This window comes from Rhinoraja longicauda, chromosome 19, assembly GCF_053455715.1.
Source record: "Rhinoraja longicauda isolate Sanriku21f chromosome 19, sRhiLon1.1, whole genome shotgun sequence".
Lineage (NCBI taxonomy): Eukaryota > Metazoa > Chordata > Chondrichthyes > Rajiformes > Arhynchobatidae > Rhinoraja > Rhinoraja longicauda.
The window spans coordinates 6,022,127-6,038,453 of record NC_135971.1 but is presented as its reverse complement, the minus strand read 5'-3'; the positions used below and the strand labels follow the sequence as shown (position 1 = coordinate 6,038,453).

The 16,327-nt window shown below is 47.3% G+C and overlaps 2 protein-coding genes across 2 annotated transcripts in view; both read right to left on the bottom strand.

Moving 5' to 3' along the window:
• The window catches only part of LOC144603025 (nuclear factor 7, brain-like), a 424,775-nt gene that overhangs the window by 164,078 nt on the left and 244,370 nt on the right, over positions 1–16,327 (bottom strand). The gene's annotated exons all lie outside the window — the stretch shown is intronic.
• LOC144603024 (zinc-binding protein A33-like) lies at positions 1,415–11,594 on the bottom strand. Its single transcript, XM_078416151.1, has 6 exons — positions 11,175–11,594; positions 10,758–10,853; positions 7,279–7,512; positions 4,163–4,185; positions 3,946–4,064; positions 1,415–2,168 (listed from the first exon to the last, which is right to left on the bottom strand). Exons 1-6 carry the CDS (start codon positions 11,592–11,594, stop codon positions 1,633–1,635), a joined length of 1,428 nt encoding a protein of 475 aa, XP_078272277.1. The 3' UTR covers positions 1,415–1,632.

Below are 16,327 nucleotides of genomic sequence, written 5' to 3'. Positions count from 1 at the left end.
GAGGTCCCAATGATCCAGAAACTTGAATCCCTGCTCCCTGCACCAGTCCCTCAGCCACGCATTTATCTTCCACCTCACTCCATTCCTATTCTCACTATCGCATTGCACAGGCAGTCAGCCTGAGATTATCACTTTGGAGGTCCTTTTCTTTAACTCTCTTCCTAACCCCCTAATTTCTCCTTTCAGGACCTCTTCCCTTTTCCTACCTATATCGTTGGTACCTATATGTACCACGACCTCTGGCTCCTCTCCCTCCCTTTTCAGGATATCTTGGACACGTTCAGATACTTCCCGGACACTGGCACTAGGGAGGCAATCTACCATCCGGGTCTCCCGACTGAGTCCACAGAATCGCCTATCTGACCCCCTCACTATAGAGTCCCCTATCACTATCGCTCTCTTCTTCCTCTCCCTACCCTTCTGAGCAACAGGGCCGGACTCCGTGCCAGAGGCCCGGGCGCCGTCGCTGCCCCCAGGTAGGCTGTACTCCCCAACAGTACCTAAACAGGAGTATTTATTGCCAAGGGGTACATCCACTGGGGTACTCTCTAGTCCCTGCCTCTGCTCCTTGCCCCCCCCCTAACCGTGACCCACTTGTCTACCTCCGGTGGTCTTGGAGTGACCACCTCTCTATAACTCCTCTCTATAACCTCCTCACTCTCCCTGACCAGACGGAGGTCATCAATCTGCCGCTCCAGGTTCCTAATACGGTCCCTTAGGAGCCCCGTCTCGTCGCACCTGGTGCAGATGTGGATGTCTGGAAGACTATCAGACTCCCAGATTCCCCACATCCGACACCCAGAACAATAAACTGCCCTGGCACTCATACTCCCCCTTAACTGGGGTTACTCCCAATCAGCTGATTCCTCTAATCCGCTTCCACCAATCAGCTGCTCCCTCCCGTCCGCGCTACTTTTTCAAATGGAACATTGCAGAACGGCTCCTGGGCCTCTGGTAAGCAAGGGCTTCGCGCTCCTTTTTAAACTTACCGCCCGGACGCTGCACCAGCCGCTCCCTCCTCTCCAACAGCTCCTGGGCTGTTGTATCTCCAATCTAAACTGAAGCAAACTAAACTGCGGTCTCCCCGTTCAGTAGATTTCAAAAGAATTCAAAAGCAATCTGTACAGTCCAAGTAATTTTGAGTTTATTTCAATTACAGTATTGGAAGCAACAATGCACATCATTCAAATAAACGTGATCTTTCAATTAGCTTGTCGTGTGTGTCAATGGTTGTGTACATTTTCCAAATCACTGAAGTAACATGAACTGTATCTATTACATTGAACTAGTCATTGAACGGAGTTAATAATACCGTAACGACTTTTGACCAGAAGGGTCCAATCCCATTACATTTAAAAAATATTTTCACAAAAGTAATTTCTGTTCCGTTGCCGGACGCGGTTCGCGCGTTAAAATGAACGGATCGACAGCTCTGATTCCACTTGCTGTTTATTTCTCTCTTCCCACATTTACATTCCCCCTGGTTTTATTTCCGCGCTCACTGGGGTTTTTTTACGACGCGGAATTTGGGGATTAAATGGGAGCCGTTCAGCGCCGACCTGTTGTCCACCGGGTTTCTGCCCCACAGCCCCTGAGCCCCGCTCCTGACGCCGGTCCCGGGACCCGACCCTTTTACACACCCGGAGCGGAACCGGAGCAGATTCTCACCCACTGACCTTCATCCCAAAGCCAGAAAAATGGATAAAGTTTCTCCGTGAATTTATTCCCAGTGAAGGTGTGGAGATGGGACTTGGTGTCCGCGTCGTAAAATGAAACTGTCCCGGACTCGTAACTGAGATAAACTCCCACCCTCCCGGGGATGGGACGAGCGGGGAGACGGGATGGAGGGGAGGTGAATGCATCAAACTTGTCACCCAGCCCCCGCCAGATGCTCCAGACTCCAGTCTCCGGGGTCACTGTGACATTTCCCTTCCTCTCCACAGACTCTGCGGCGACTCCCAGACACCAGCGCTCACTCCCCGCCACCTCCACCTCCCAGTAATGTCTCCCCGATGTGAATCCCTCCGATCCCAGCACACACGGCCTGACTGTAAACCTCTTCCCGGTGTCAGGGAGACTCCTCCGGGTCCCGGTCCGTCTCACCCTCTTCCGATCCTCAGACACCTCGAGCCGCGCATGCGCTGTTTCCACATCCAGGGTGACGGAGACTGGGGGGAGAAGCAGAGAATCAGAGAGTCCCCGGGGGTCGGGGGGAGACTCGGGCAGCGCGGCCCCGGGACCGGGGGACAGGCGGGCGGACAACTGAAACCCTGCCCGGGGTTTCACCCACAACCACATCGGGTGGACAACAGTCATCTCTCCCGGAGTTTTTAATCCAGGGATGGAGAGGGGAATTTCGTGAGGTGGGGGAGGGTGGACGGGAAGGACGAGTGCGGAGAGTGAGGAGGATTGGGAGATTGCGGTGGGGATGGGGGAATGAAGCGGGCTATTCAGATATGGAGGCAGATCGGAGCAGTTTGATATTGAGGTTAGAGGAGGCAAAGGTGTGTGGTCGGGTCGTCATGATCACAGTGAAAGGGGGTAGACACGAGGGGCCAGATTACCTGCTCCTCTGTTGTTTGTGACAGAGGGAAGGGTGGGTTTGTTAGTCAACTGGAGTGGGTGCAAAAGGATTTACATCATCAGGTCTGAAGGGCTGTGTTATCAGGTGAAGTTGGATAGTCAGAATGTCATAATGTCATAAGTGAAAGTATTAGAATTATGCCATTCTGCCCATCAAGTCTACTCCACCATTCAATCATGGCTGATCTATCTCTCCCTCCTAACCCCATTCTCCTGCTTTCTCCCCATAACCTCTGACGCCTGTACTAATCAAGAATCCAGTTGTCTCTGCCTTAAAAATATCCACCGACTTGGCCTCCACAGCCACCTGTGGCAATGAATTCCACAAATTCACCACCCTCTGATTAAAAACATTTCCCCTCATCTCCTTCCGATAAGAACATCCTTTAATTCTGAGGCTATGTCCTCCAGTCCTAGACTCTCTCACTAATGGAAACATCCTCTCCACGTCCATTCTATCCAAGCCTTTCTCTATTCTGTATTTTTCAATGAGGTCCCCCCTCATTCTTCTAAACTCCAGCGAGTACAGGCCCAATGCCGACAAACGCTCATCATAGGTTAATCTACTCATTCCTGGAACAGACTATTCAGACTGGGATATTTTTTCATCGGAGCCTGTCAGAGTGACATTATGGATGTGTATAAGATGCACAGATAAGGTGATTAGCCACAATACTTTACCCAAGGTCGGAGAGTCTAAACCTCGAGTGCATCAGTTTAAGATGAGAGTGGAAACAATAAAAAGGACCTGAGGAGCAGGGTTTTCAGTTGGTGGGTAGTGTAGATGTGGAACGATCTGAGAGGAAGTGGTCGAGGAAGGTACAATTACAACAGTTCACAGAGAATTGGGTAGATACGTGGATAAGGTAGACTGGTAAGGATATGAGGCAGACTCAGGCAAGTGGGGCTAGCTTGGTTGGCATGGTCGAGTCGAGTCAAAGGGCCTGTTGCTGTGCTACAAAGCTCTGACTGTGATGGTTCCCAGCAGATGAGCTTGGTGGGAGATCAAATCTTCAATTTCCCTTCAGTCCAAAATACCATTAATCTTTGCATCTAAGTATTACTTAAAGATAGACACAATTGAAGGTAGACACAAAATGCTGGAGTAACTCAGAGGGACAAGCAGCATTTCTGGAGAGAAGGAATGTGTGATGTTTTAGTTCGAGACCCTTCTTCAGACTGAAGAAGAGTCTCGACCCGAAAAGTCACCCTTACCTTCTCTACAGTGATGCTGCCTGTCTCGCTGAGTTATTCCAGAATTTTGTGCCTTCCTTCGATTTAAACACGCGTCTGCAGTTCCTTCTTGCACCTATTACTTAAAGGTGTCAGGAACAAGAACAATGGAAAAGGTATAAGCTTTACCTTGCTTGAAGTCATCAGATGTTTGTTTAAATGCTGTGTTCAATGAAACAGGGCAATTAAACTTTTCAATTGGCAAGGCAACGTCTACCACCGACAATGGTTTGGCTTCATCACGAACCCTGCGAATATTTAACAGCTGTTTATCAACTGAGCATCAGAAATGTTTTGAGTTGTTCCACAAAAACTTATAATGTTTCCATCAAAGAGCATGTCCTACCTTCGCTTGTGACCGGCTTCCTCCTGAAAGAAATAAAACACACATCTCAATTGACTGAGATGTTCCATCCTCATCCTGACAGCGGGAATTTCTCCACATTTCTACAACCCTCTGATAATTCCCATTTCCCAACTCTTATCGCCGCAGCCATGCAGATAGAAAGCTGATATTGCCTTATAGATGTAGAACGATGTGGAAAAGCACAAGGAGGGTGGAGCTCAATGCAAAGACTGGGCAGGTCGTGGGATTTAATCTGGTGAAGATGTCAGGAATGATAAGATAGAATTTAAGTTTAGCGATGGATTTAAATGGGGGGGGGGATGAAATATCTCTAATTGATGGGGGAGCAAAAATCAATGCTGAAATGTAACGTGGTCTTCAATAAATACTGAAAGGAATGCAGTCATGAGAACATGGACCTCACTTGCATTGGAGGGACTGAAGCCAACAGCAGAGATAATTTAAGGGCAAGCAGGATAAATACGTGAGCACTCCTGGTATTCAAGGTATTGTTACCAGGTGTGGTGAGTAGATGGGAGGGATGTTGAGTGGAGCAGAAATCTTGACTGGATAAGATGGGCTGAATGGTCTATGATGTAGAATGGGATGTCTTTCTTGGTGAACAAAGGTGGGTAAAACAAACAGAGCAAATTCCCCCAAGGTGACCACCCACTGCTGATGGTGTCAAGTTAGGAAAAGGGGACGTACAACGAGATCTGGGTGTCCTAGTACATCAGTCACTGAACGGAAGCACGCAGGTACAGCAGGTAGTGAAGAAAGCCAATGGAATGTTGGCCTTCATAACAAGAGGAGTCGAGTATAGGAGCAAATAGGTCCTTCTGCAGTTGTACAGGGCCCTGGTGAGACCGCACCTGGAGTACTGTGTGCAGTTTTGGTCTCCAAACTTAAGAAAGGATATTCTTGCTATTGAGGGCATGCAGCGTAGGTTTAATAGGTTAAATCCTTGAATGGCGGGACTATCATATGTTGAAAGACTGGAGCGACTAGGCTTGTATACACTGGAATTTAGAAGGATGAGAGGAGATCTTATCGAAATGTATAAGATTATTAAGGAGTTGGACACGTTATAGAGGCAGAAAACATGTTCCCAATGTTGGGGGAGTCCAGAACAAGGGGCACAGTTTAAGAATAAGGGGTAGGCCATTTAGAACTGAGATCAGGAAAAACTTTTTCAGTCAGAGAGTTGTGAATCTGTGGAATTCTCTGCCTCAGAAGGCAGTGTCAAGTCAAGTCAAGTCAAATTTATTTGTTACATGCACATACACGATGTGCAGTGAAATGAAAGTGGAAGTGTCTGCGGATTGTGCACAAAAAAGAATTACAGTTACAGCATATAAATAAAGTTAATAAGTTACTATAGTGTAGACAAAAATTTAGTCTCTGGGGTTATAAAAGTTGACAGTCCTGATGGCCTGTGGGAAGAAACTCCGTCTCATCCTCTCCATTTTCACAGCGTGACAGCGGAGGCGTTTGCCTGATCGTAGCATCTGGAACAGTCCGTTACTGGGGTGGTAGGGGTCCCTCATGATCTTGCTTGCTCTGGATCTGCACCTCCTGATGTATAGGTCCTGCAGGGGGACGAGTGTAGTTCCCATGGTGCGTTCTGCCGAACGCACTACTCTCTGCAGGGCCATCCTGTCTGGGCAGAGCTGTTCCCAAACCAGCCTGTAATGTTGCCGGACAGGATGCTCTCTACAGCCCCAGAGTAGATGCAATGAAGGATCCTCAGAGACACTCTGAATTTCCTCAGTTGTCTAACGTGGTAAAGGCGCTGCTTTGCCTTACCCACCAGTGCGGCAATGTGCGTTGCCCACGTCAGATCCTCTGTGATGCGGACTCCCAAGTATTTAAAACTGCTCACCCTATCCACAGTAGACCCATTTATCTCCAGTGGCGTGTACGTCCTTGGATGTTTAGCCCTTCTGAAGTCCACAATCAGCTCCTTCGTTTTAGTGACATTCAAGAGGAGGCTATTGTCCTGACACCAGAGTGCCAGATCAGCCACCTCCTCCCGGTAGGCCTTCTCATCATTGTTGGAGATCCGGCCCACCACCACAGTGTCATCAGCAAACTTGATGATGGAGTTTGAGCTGAACCTGGCCCCACAGTCATGTGTGTACAGGGAGTACAGTAGGGGGCTAAGGACGCAGCCCTGGGGGGATCCTATGTTCAGGGTAAGGGAGCTAGATGTGTGTTCCCCCATCCTGACCACTTGGGGCCTGGCGGTGAGAAAGTCCAGGACCCAGGTACACAGAGGGGTGCTAAGCCCCAGTTCCAGCAGCTTCTCAACCAGTCTGCTGGGGACTATTGTGTTGAATGCTGAACTAAAGTCAATGAACAGCATCCTCACATAGCCCCCCTGGTTGTCCAGATGAGAGAGAGCGGTGTGTAGAACCTGGGAGACCGGAGGCCAATTCTCTGAATGCATTCAAGAGAGAGCTAGATAGAGCTCTTAAGGATAGCGGAGACAGGGGGTATGGGGAGAAGGCAGGAACGGGTTACTGATTGAGAATGATCAGCCATGATCACATTGAATGGCGGTGCTGGCTCGAAGGGCCGAATGGCCTCCCCCTGCACCTATTTTCTATTGATATGGATGATCAATCTGCTGTGTGCGCCACGTTCTAGATTTCAATGTTAACCCCCACAATGTGGTCATGGCTGATCTAGCCCAGGACTGAACGCCTCCGCTTTGTCCCATTCCCTTTGATTTCAGATCCCCAAATTTTCAAAAATGTATCTTCCTCTGTTATAAATACGTCTAACAAGTTAAACCTCTCAGAGTCTGTGGGTTGGAGAATCCCAGAAATTTACTGCCCTCTGTTCATTCGTGTTCCTTAGGATCAGATATAGAATCAGCCGTCGTAGTTTTGAACTCTACAGAATACAAACTCCTCTCTACATTCCGGCCAGGCAGTCCTGAGATCCCATAGATTATGTGGGAGGCCAATTAGTTTGGGAACAACAACAACTGGAACAGATGAAACATTTACCCAGTTCTCAATTACTGGTAAATGCAGCATTTATTTCAGAAATGTCACCCACCATTTTGTGACTGCACTTTCACTTCACCAGACTGTAGTGTAACCCCTCACCTTCAGAAACACCACACTGTCCTTTTGATCCATCTGCTGCTGCAACTTACAGAGTTCCTCCTGAATGGAATTTAAATTCTCTTCAATTTCTCGAAGATTTTTCTCCATTACATTTAGAATCTTCTTCTCGTCCTCCCGGATATCTGCCAGTACACGCTGCTCTTTCTCAGTGAGAATCTGGTGCTGTTCAGCAAACTGGGATGTGATCTTGGACTGAAGGTTGTGTGACTGTTCCTGTGAAATGAAAGGTGAAGCTCAATATTTCATCAATATCTCAAAGTGTGGAGTCATGCATTTTTAGAGTAGGAATAAAGCATAGGTGAGAATCCAGATGGGGTGAGAATCCAGAAAACGGAGGTGCAAATGGACTTGGGAGTGCTGGTGTTGGATTCCCAAAACGTTAATCTGCAAGTCGAATCGATAGTAAGGAAAGCAAACTCTGTGCCAGCATTTATTTCAAGAGGGCTTGTATACAAAACTAGGGATGTAATGTTGAGGCTCCTTAAGGCGCTGGTAAGGCCGCATTTGTAATATTGTGAGCAATATTGGGCACCATATCTTTGGAAAGATGTGCTGGCTCTAGAGAGAGTCCAGAGGAGGTTTACAAGAATGATCCCAGGAATGAGTACGTTAACCTATGATGATCGTTTGTCAGCACTGGGCCTGCACCCGCTGAAGTTTCAGAGAATGAGGGGGACCTAATTGAAACATACAGAATAGTGAAAGATTTGGATAGAATGGATGTGGAGAGGATATTTCCATTAATGGGAGAATCCAGGACTCAAAGTCAAAGTCTCGGAATTAAAGGACATTCTTTTAGGAAGATAGAAATTTCTTTAGTCAGAGGGTGGTGAATCTGTGGAATTGTTTGCCACAGAAGGCTATGGATATTTTTAAGGCAAAGATAGCTAGATTCTTCATTAGTACAGGTGTCAGAGATTATGGGGAGAAGGCATGAGAATGTGGTCTGGAAGGAGAGGTAGGTCAGCCATGATTGAATGGTGCTGTAGATGTGATGGGCCGAATGGCCCCGTTTTACTCCCGTTCCTTATGGCTTTAATTCCCTGCTGCCTATTCCTTTTCACGTACCCATTAATTCTCATTCATCCGCCCACCACCCACATTCGCAGGGATAATTTACATTCACCGATTGACCATTGAACCAGCGTGTATTGGGGACCAAAGATACTAGAGGAGCAAGATAGACCACCCGACTCTAAAAACTGTAGTAGGCCATGGGTAAATTTCAGCGACATTTTTGTAAGCAGATTCTGTGTGCCAGACTGGGCTGTGTTTACAACTTTTCTTCGTATATAAAATGTTGGCAAACAATTATTTTTGTTCAACTTCTTGGATGCGTTGATAGTTGACATCTATAACTATTTCTTGGAGTTGCTGCTCCGTGATCTTTAAAATTTGGATGTTACTGATTGAATATTTGCACTAGAGATCCACTCTATCTGTATCAGGCCAATTGATCATATTTAATGAACTGTTCTTCTTTGCTTTCTCTGTTAATTTTATTTTCACCTCCACGAGCTGTATCTCTTTTGGTTTGATTTAAAAAGTCATGGAAGCAGAGATTAGGCATTTGCAAACAATAGAACTCGACTGTATCCACAATATAATCAAAAAGACATTTAACTTTATACTTAGAGCCAAGAAAATTTGAATTGGTGAATTGATTAGTTAAAAATCCTTGACAGCCACTAAAATGACCAATGCTGCCTGATGTGGTACACAGCACGAATCCAATTCAAATAGACACAGTGATGGAGTAAGTCACCGGGTCAGGCAGCATCTCTGGAGAAAAAGGATGGGTGATGTTTCATGTTGGGACCCTTCTTCAGACAAAGGAGGGAAGGTGAAGTGCTGGTATAAATCAGGACATGTTCATTTCATTGGTTAGCTGATATGTGAAACAGTGCAACCCTGTATATCTTGCACACAAAATGATGTAAAACTTACCATGAATGACAGAAATAAAAGGTGTTATCCTTGTTTTATGAAATTCATTTTTGAATGATGTAAAATTGAAGGGGGTGCAATATACTGCTAACCCACAAATGTATCGTTATGAGATATTCACATTTAAAAAATCCATTAATCACAACAAAACCTAGAAGGTGCCTATGTTATTTGACCAACTTATCGGTTAAATTTAAATATGATTTTTTTACAGGTTGTAGGGTAGAGGGTAAGTATCGTGTCAATGCCTGTAACTCATTTTTCACAAAACTGAGGGTTAGCACTATATTGCACCGACCCCCTCAATTATATGTTAAATTCAAAACTAAACTATGGTGGTAATGTACATTATTCATGTCTAAAGCTAGCACTTCTGTATAAGTGTAGGTATGTATGCATTACATTTTATTACACTAATGTAGAATGAAAATAATGGAAAAATATCTTAATATGTGTTCATAGTTATTTTATTCACAATATTAGGATTTCTGGAAATAAGTTTGATGTCACTGATTGCGAATGTGTACGGGTAGGCCCTAATGAAATGTATGTGAGAGAACAGTGATCATGAGAGGGAGAACCATGCGCTGAGAAGTGTGTGAATGACTGATTTTATATTTGTATATATATTTGTACATATTGGGTACAGAGAAAAAGAGAGAGAGAGAGAGATTGAAAGTAAAAAGGTTGCTAAACAAATAATTAGAGGAAATCACTAGATATATATCTATGTATATATATATATATATATACATAGATATATGTCTAGTCACATATATACCATAAAGTTTGAATCGCCTTTATGGTTTATGTACATCATTTGAAAAATAAGATGAAAAGAGAAATAGAGCGTTGCTTTAAATCAAAGTTGCTTCTGATCCACAAGAAGGAACTTTGAGATCTATTTATCTCCATCTTGCATCTCACACACAAACAAACACACATTCATATCTATACATATATATATATATAAGTTAAATTTGTGCTGAGTGTGTGTTTGAGCAATACAAGGGAAACTGCACAAAAGAGGGGACTGGGGAGGAAAGATGGGATGGACTTGGGCAGAAACAGTAAGAAAATAAAACCAGAGAAATTTAGCAGGGGGAAAACATTTTAAAATAAAAATAACAATAAAATGTGGGTTGATAGATGAGATATTTTCTGTACTTTGATGGGATCATCACACATACTGTTCCCCCACAACACTGGTTACACAGCGAGAGGTGGGTTTTACTAAAATGATGTTACGTACTACACTTCAGTGGACGCAATTTAGACAGAGTGGTTCATTTTGCTCCTCTAGTATCTTTGTTGGGGACGTGGAAGGAATCCGCCGCGGTCACAGGGAGAAGGCGTGAACCACACGGGCAGCGCCCGAGGTCAGGATCGAACCCGCTCACCAGAACTAGGAGAGAGCAGCACTACTTGTGTCACTGCGCTGCCCTGTTATTACACGCGTCACAGTGATCAAACCTGCACAAGATCAGGAAATCGAAACTTAAAAGCCTCACCAGAACTCCAGAAATCTTCTCTTTCTGTTGCTGCTCCATTTGCTGGATCTCAGATTTGTATTTTGTGAGAGACTGGATGGAAGATTTCACCTGACCCTGCGATTGTGTTTGAAAATCAGAGAATAAAAGTGTTACACTATAAAGACAGAATTAAATAATAATAGACTAAAAATGCTGGTGTAACTCAGCGTAAGAAAATAACCAGGAGTAACTCAGTGGGTCAGGCAGCATCTCTGGAGAGAAGGAATGGGTGACGTTTCGGGGTCGAGACCCTTCTTCAGACTGACAATCTTTCTCTCCAGAGACGCTGAGTTACTCGTGCGTTTTGTGTCTATCTTTGGTTTTAACCAGCATCTGCAGATTCTTCATACACATAAGAATTAAACAATGATGCGATCAAAATCTGTTTGCTTTTACCTTGTAGTTTTCAGCAGCTTCATCGACCAGCATGAAGCGGTGGTCTCTGTGTTCCCGCCCACCTGCACAAATCACACAGATCAGCTTCTTATCAGTTTCACAAAACAGCTTCAGTTCTTCCTGATGTTCCTCGCAGTGAGGTTTACTTTCCTTCTCTGGAATTATTTCCCGATTCAGGCTCAGTGTTCGAGCTTTCTCAGCCAGTCTCGCCAAGGCCCGATTTACCCTGAGGGTGCGGTCTGTAAACTCCTCTCTACATTCCGGGCAGGAGTTTCTCTCCTCCCTGTCCCAACTCTGTGTGATACAGGAGCGGCAGAAGTTGTGCCCGCACTCCAGTATAACCGGATCGGTGAAGAAATCCAGGCAGATGGGACAAACTATCTCCTCCGTTAAACTCTCGACCTGGTCTCTCGAAGCCATTCTAACTCCGCCACTTCCTGGTTCAAAACGCGTTCCCTTTCGCGCAGCTGCTGAACCCTTGCAGTATCGGGGCACGGCTGTGGGGAGGCGGAGCTCAGCCCCGTCAATCACAGCCCTGACCAGCAACTGGATGTTAGATGCAACAAGCTGCGGGTAAATTTAATTCCCTTAAACTAAACACATCAGTGTTTCCCTTCTTGAATTGTTCATTATATTAGGCTGCACAATGATATTATATCCACAGCAAACACTGTTGTTTCATTTAACAGTCTCATGTGCAAACATGAATTCAACTCAATGAGCCAATTATACTCGATTGTCACATGAACCATGGGACCGTGAAATGCTTTGCTTTTGCATGAAATCCGGTAAAATACAGACCTCCCCCAGGCTGAACAGAGAGAGTCGCCACGTTTCTGGGGCCACCAAAGTTGCGAGAAGTTTATGGAACAGTCTATATTTCCCCGCAGCGGCGAACCAGGTCCCGCCGCACGAGGCAGCAGGCGCCCCCGCGCCGCCCCCCTTCCTTCTCGGCTCTGACGGGACGACATGGATTTTAGCTCAGTGGGGGCAAGTTTCAAGGAGATGTGCGGGTCATGTTTTATTACACAGGGTGGTGGGTGCCTGGAACGCGCTGCTGGAGTGGGGGTAGAGGCACATAAGGGAGAGGCATTGCGTAGTCTAATGTGGGCTGAAGGGACTGATCTTGTTCGATGTGACCATCAACTAAACCGACAGGTTCATTATAGCTCCCATTCCCAGCTCCTCCCCCACAACCATTGGGTTCTTCAACCGACCTGCAGTGCCCGCGTTTGGCCCATATCCCTCCAAACCTGCCCTATCCATGTATCTGTCCAACTACTTCGTTAACGTTGTGATAGTCCCTTCCCAACTACCTCCTACTGGATAATCTCGATACAGAAAAAATGTTCCCTACGTTGGGGGAGTCCAGAACCAGGGGCCACAGTCTAAGAATAAAGGGGAGGACATTTAAAACTGAGGTGAGAAGGAACTTTTTCACCCAGAGAGTTGTGAATTTGTGGCATTCTCTGCCACAGAAGATAGTGGAGGCCAATTCACTGAATGAATTTAAAAGAGATTTAGATAGAGCTCTAGAGGCTGGTGGAATCAAGGGATATGGGGAGAATGCAGGCACAGGTTACTGATTGTGGATGATCAGCTATGATTACAATGAATTGCGGTGCTGACTCGAAGGGCCATATTGCCTTCTCCTGCACAGATTTATAGACAATAGACAATAGGTGCAGGAGGAGGCCATTCGTCCCTTCGAGCCAGCACCGCCATTCAATGTGATCATGGCTGATCATTCTCAATCAGTACTTGGCCGATAAACTTATTCATTCATTCATCAACTTATTCATTAATTCATGAAAAGGTGAGGCGAAAGGTGAAAGGAGTCAGAAAGGGGGTCAGATGAGGAGAGTAGTGAAATGTGAAGCTGCAGGGAGGGGTATGGATATGAGAGTCAGTCTGAAGAAGGTTCTCGACTCAAAACATCATCTATTCCTTTTCTCCACAGATGCTGCCCGACCCGCTAAGTTACTCCAGCACTATGGTGGCACAGTGGTAGAGCTGCTGCCTTACAGCACCAGAGACCAGGGTTCGATCCTGACCACGGGTGCTGTCTGCGTGGAATCTGTACGTTCTCCCCGTGACCTGCGTGGGTTTTCTCCGGCCTCTCCGGTTTAGGTCATAAGTGATAGGTGTAGAATTGGGCCATTCTGCCCATCGAGCCATTCAATCACGCCTGATCTATCTCTCCCTCACAACCACATTCTCCTGCCTTTTCCCCATAACCCCTGACACCAGCACTGACCAACAATTTATCTATCTCTGCCTTAAAAATATCCTCTGACTTGTGGCCTCCACAGCCGTCTGTGGCAAAGAATCCCACAGATTCACCACCCTCTGATTAAAGAAATTCCTCCTCATCTCCTTCCTGAACGAACATCCTTTAATTCTGAGGCTGTGCCCTCTGGTCCTAGACTCTCCCACTAGTGGAAACATCCTCCCCACATCCACCCTATCCGGGTCTTTCACTATTCGGTGAAGTTTCAATGAGGTCCCCCCTCATTCTTCTAAACTCCAGCGAGTGCAGCGAAAATTGCTGACAATATTTCAAATGGGGCCTGACCAGTGCCTTGTAGAGCCTCAGAATAACACCCCCTGATTTTGTACACAAGCCCTCTTGAAATAAATGCTAGCATTGAGTTTGCTTTCTTTAGACCGACACTCTTCCCTCCAAACCTCTCAAGACCGACAGGCTTGTAGGTTAAGAAAATAACTGCAGATGCTGGTACAAATCGATTTATTCACAAAATGCTGGAGTAACTCAGCAGGTCAGGCAGCATCTCGGGAGAGAAGGAATGGGTGACGTTTCGGGTCGAGACCCTTCTTCAGACTGTTGTCGGGGGTGGGACAAAGGAAGGATATAGGTGGAGACAGGAAGATAGAGGGAGATCTGGGAAGGAGGAGGGGAAGGGAGGGACAGAGGAGCTTTTTGAAGTTGGAGAAGTCGACGTTCATACCACCGGGCTGCAAACTGCCCAGGCGAAATATGAGGTGCTGCTCCTCCAATTTCCGGCGGGCCTCACTATGGCACTAGAGGAGGCCCATGACAGAGAGGTCAGACTGGGAATGGGAGGGGGAGTTAAAGTGCTGGGCCACCGGGAGATCAGTTGCGTTAATGCGGACCGAGTGCAGGTGTTCAGCGAAGCGATCGCCGAGCCTGTGCTTGGTTTGGCCGATATAAATAAGTTGACATCTAGAGCAGCGGATGCAATAGATGAGGTTGGAGGAGGTGCAGGTGAACCTCTGTCTCACCTGGAAAGACTGTTTGGGTCCTTTGATGGAGTTGAGGGGGGAGGTAAAGGGACAGGTGTTGCATCTCGTGCAGTTGCAAGGGAAAGTGCCCGGGGTTGGGGTGGTTTGGGTAGGAAGGGACGAGTGGACCAGGGAGTTACGGAGGGAACGTCTCTGCGGAACGCAGAGAGGGGAGGGGATGGGAACATATGGCCAGTGGTGGGGTCCCGTTGTAGGTGACGGAAATGTTGGTGGATGATATGTTGGATCCGCTGGCTGGTGGGGTGGAAGGTGAGAATGAGGGGGATCCTGTCCTTGTTGCGAGTGGGGGGAGGGGGAGCAAGAGCGGAGCTGCGGGATGTAGAAGAGACCCTAGTGAGAGCCTCATCTATAATGGAGGAGGGGAAGCCCCGTTTTCTGAAGAACGAGGACATCTCGGAAGCCCTAGTCTGAAACATCTCATCCCGGGCGCAGATGCGGCGTAGACGGAGGAATTGGGAGTAGGTGATAGACTTTTTGCAGGGGACCGGGTGGGAAGAAGTGTAGTCCAGATAGCTGTGCGAGTCGGTGGGCTTGTAGTAAATGTCCGTCACTAGTCTGTCTCCTGTGATGGAGATGGTGAGGTCCAGAAACGGGAGGGAGATGTCAGAGATAGTCCAGGTATATGTAAGGGCAGGATGGAAATTGGAGGTGAAGTGTATGAAGTCAGTGAGTTCTGCATGGGTGCAAGAGGTAGCACCAATGCAGTCGTCGATGTAGCGGAGGTAGAGTTCGGGGATGGGGCCAATGTACGTCTGGAACAGGGATTGTTCGATGTACCCGACAAAGAGGCAGGCGTAGCTAGGGCCCATGCGAGTGCCCATAGCTACGCCTCTGGTTTGGAGGAAGTGGGAGGAGTCAAAGGAGAAGTTGTTGAGGGTAAGAACCAGCTCTGCTAGGCGGAGGAGAGTGTTGGTCGATGGGGATTGGCTGGTTCTACGGTCAAGGAAGAAACGGAGGGCTTCGAGACCATCCTTGTGGGGGATGGAGGTGTACAGTGACTGGACATCCATGGTGAAAATGAGGGAGTGGGGGCCTGGGAACCGGAAGTTATCCAGGACATGGAGAGCGTAGGTTAATTGGCTTCTGTAAAATTATAGATTGTCCCTTGTGTGTGTAGGGCAGTGTTAGTGCGGCCTGATCGCTGGTCGCTGCGTACGCGGTGGGCCGAAGGGCCTGTTTCTGCGCCGTATCACTAAGCTAAATGACATTTTCACTGATGAATGTAGACACAAAATGCTGGGCTAACTCAGCGGGTCAGGCAGCATCTGTGGAGAACATGGATAGGTGACGTTTCACAGAGTGCTGAAGTAACTCAGCGGGTCAGGCAGCATCTGTGGAGAGAAGGAATGGGTGACGTTTCTGGTTCTTCAGAGAAGGGTCTCGACCCGAAAAGTCACCCATTCCTTCTCTCCACAGATGTGGCCCGACCCGTTGAGTTACCCCAGTACAGTGTTTGACTGACAATTGCCCACTCCCAACTCTGTGGACAGCAGCTCGCATTCTCTCTCTCTCCCTCTCCCTATCTCTCCCCCATCTCTTGCTCTCTCTCCCCCATCTCTTTCCCCCTCTTCCCCATCTTTCCCTCTCCCCATCTATCCCCCATCTCTCTCCCCCATCTCTTTCCCTATCTCCCCATCTCTTTCCCTCTCTCCCCATCTCTTTCCCTCTCTCCCCAATCTTTCCCTCTCTCCCCCATCTTTCTCTCTCTCCCCCATCTTTCCCTCTCTCCCCCCATCTCTCTGTCTCTCCCCCCATCTCTCTGTCTCTCCCCCATCTCTTTCCCCCAACCCTCTCTCTCCCCCCCCCATCTCTCCCCCTCCCCCATGTCTCTACCTGCCAGCAGGTACAGCAGTGCAGAGAGAGCGCCG

What these genes read in the sequence shown, in the direction of transcription:
- LOC144603024 (XM_078416151.1), bottom strand. Translation starts at nt 11,594, where the DNA reads ATGGCTTCGAGAGACCAGGTCGAGAGTTTAACGGAGGAGATAGTTTGT. An exon ending in AAGCTGCTGAAAACTACAAG is followed by an intron (nt 10,854 to 11,174) that starts GTAAAAGCAAAC and finishes ACACAATCGCAG; the next exon opens with GGTCAGGTGAAATCTTCCAT. An exon ending in ACAGTGTGGTGTTTCTGAAG is followed by an intron (nt 4,186 to 7,278) that starts GTGAGGGGTTAC and finishes TATTTCTTTCAG; the next exon opens with GAGGAAGCCGGTCACAAGCG.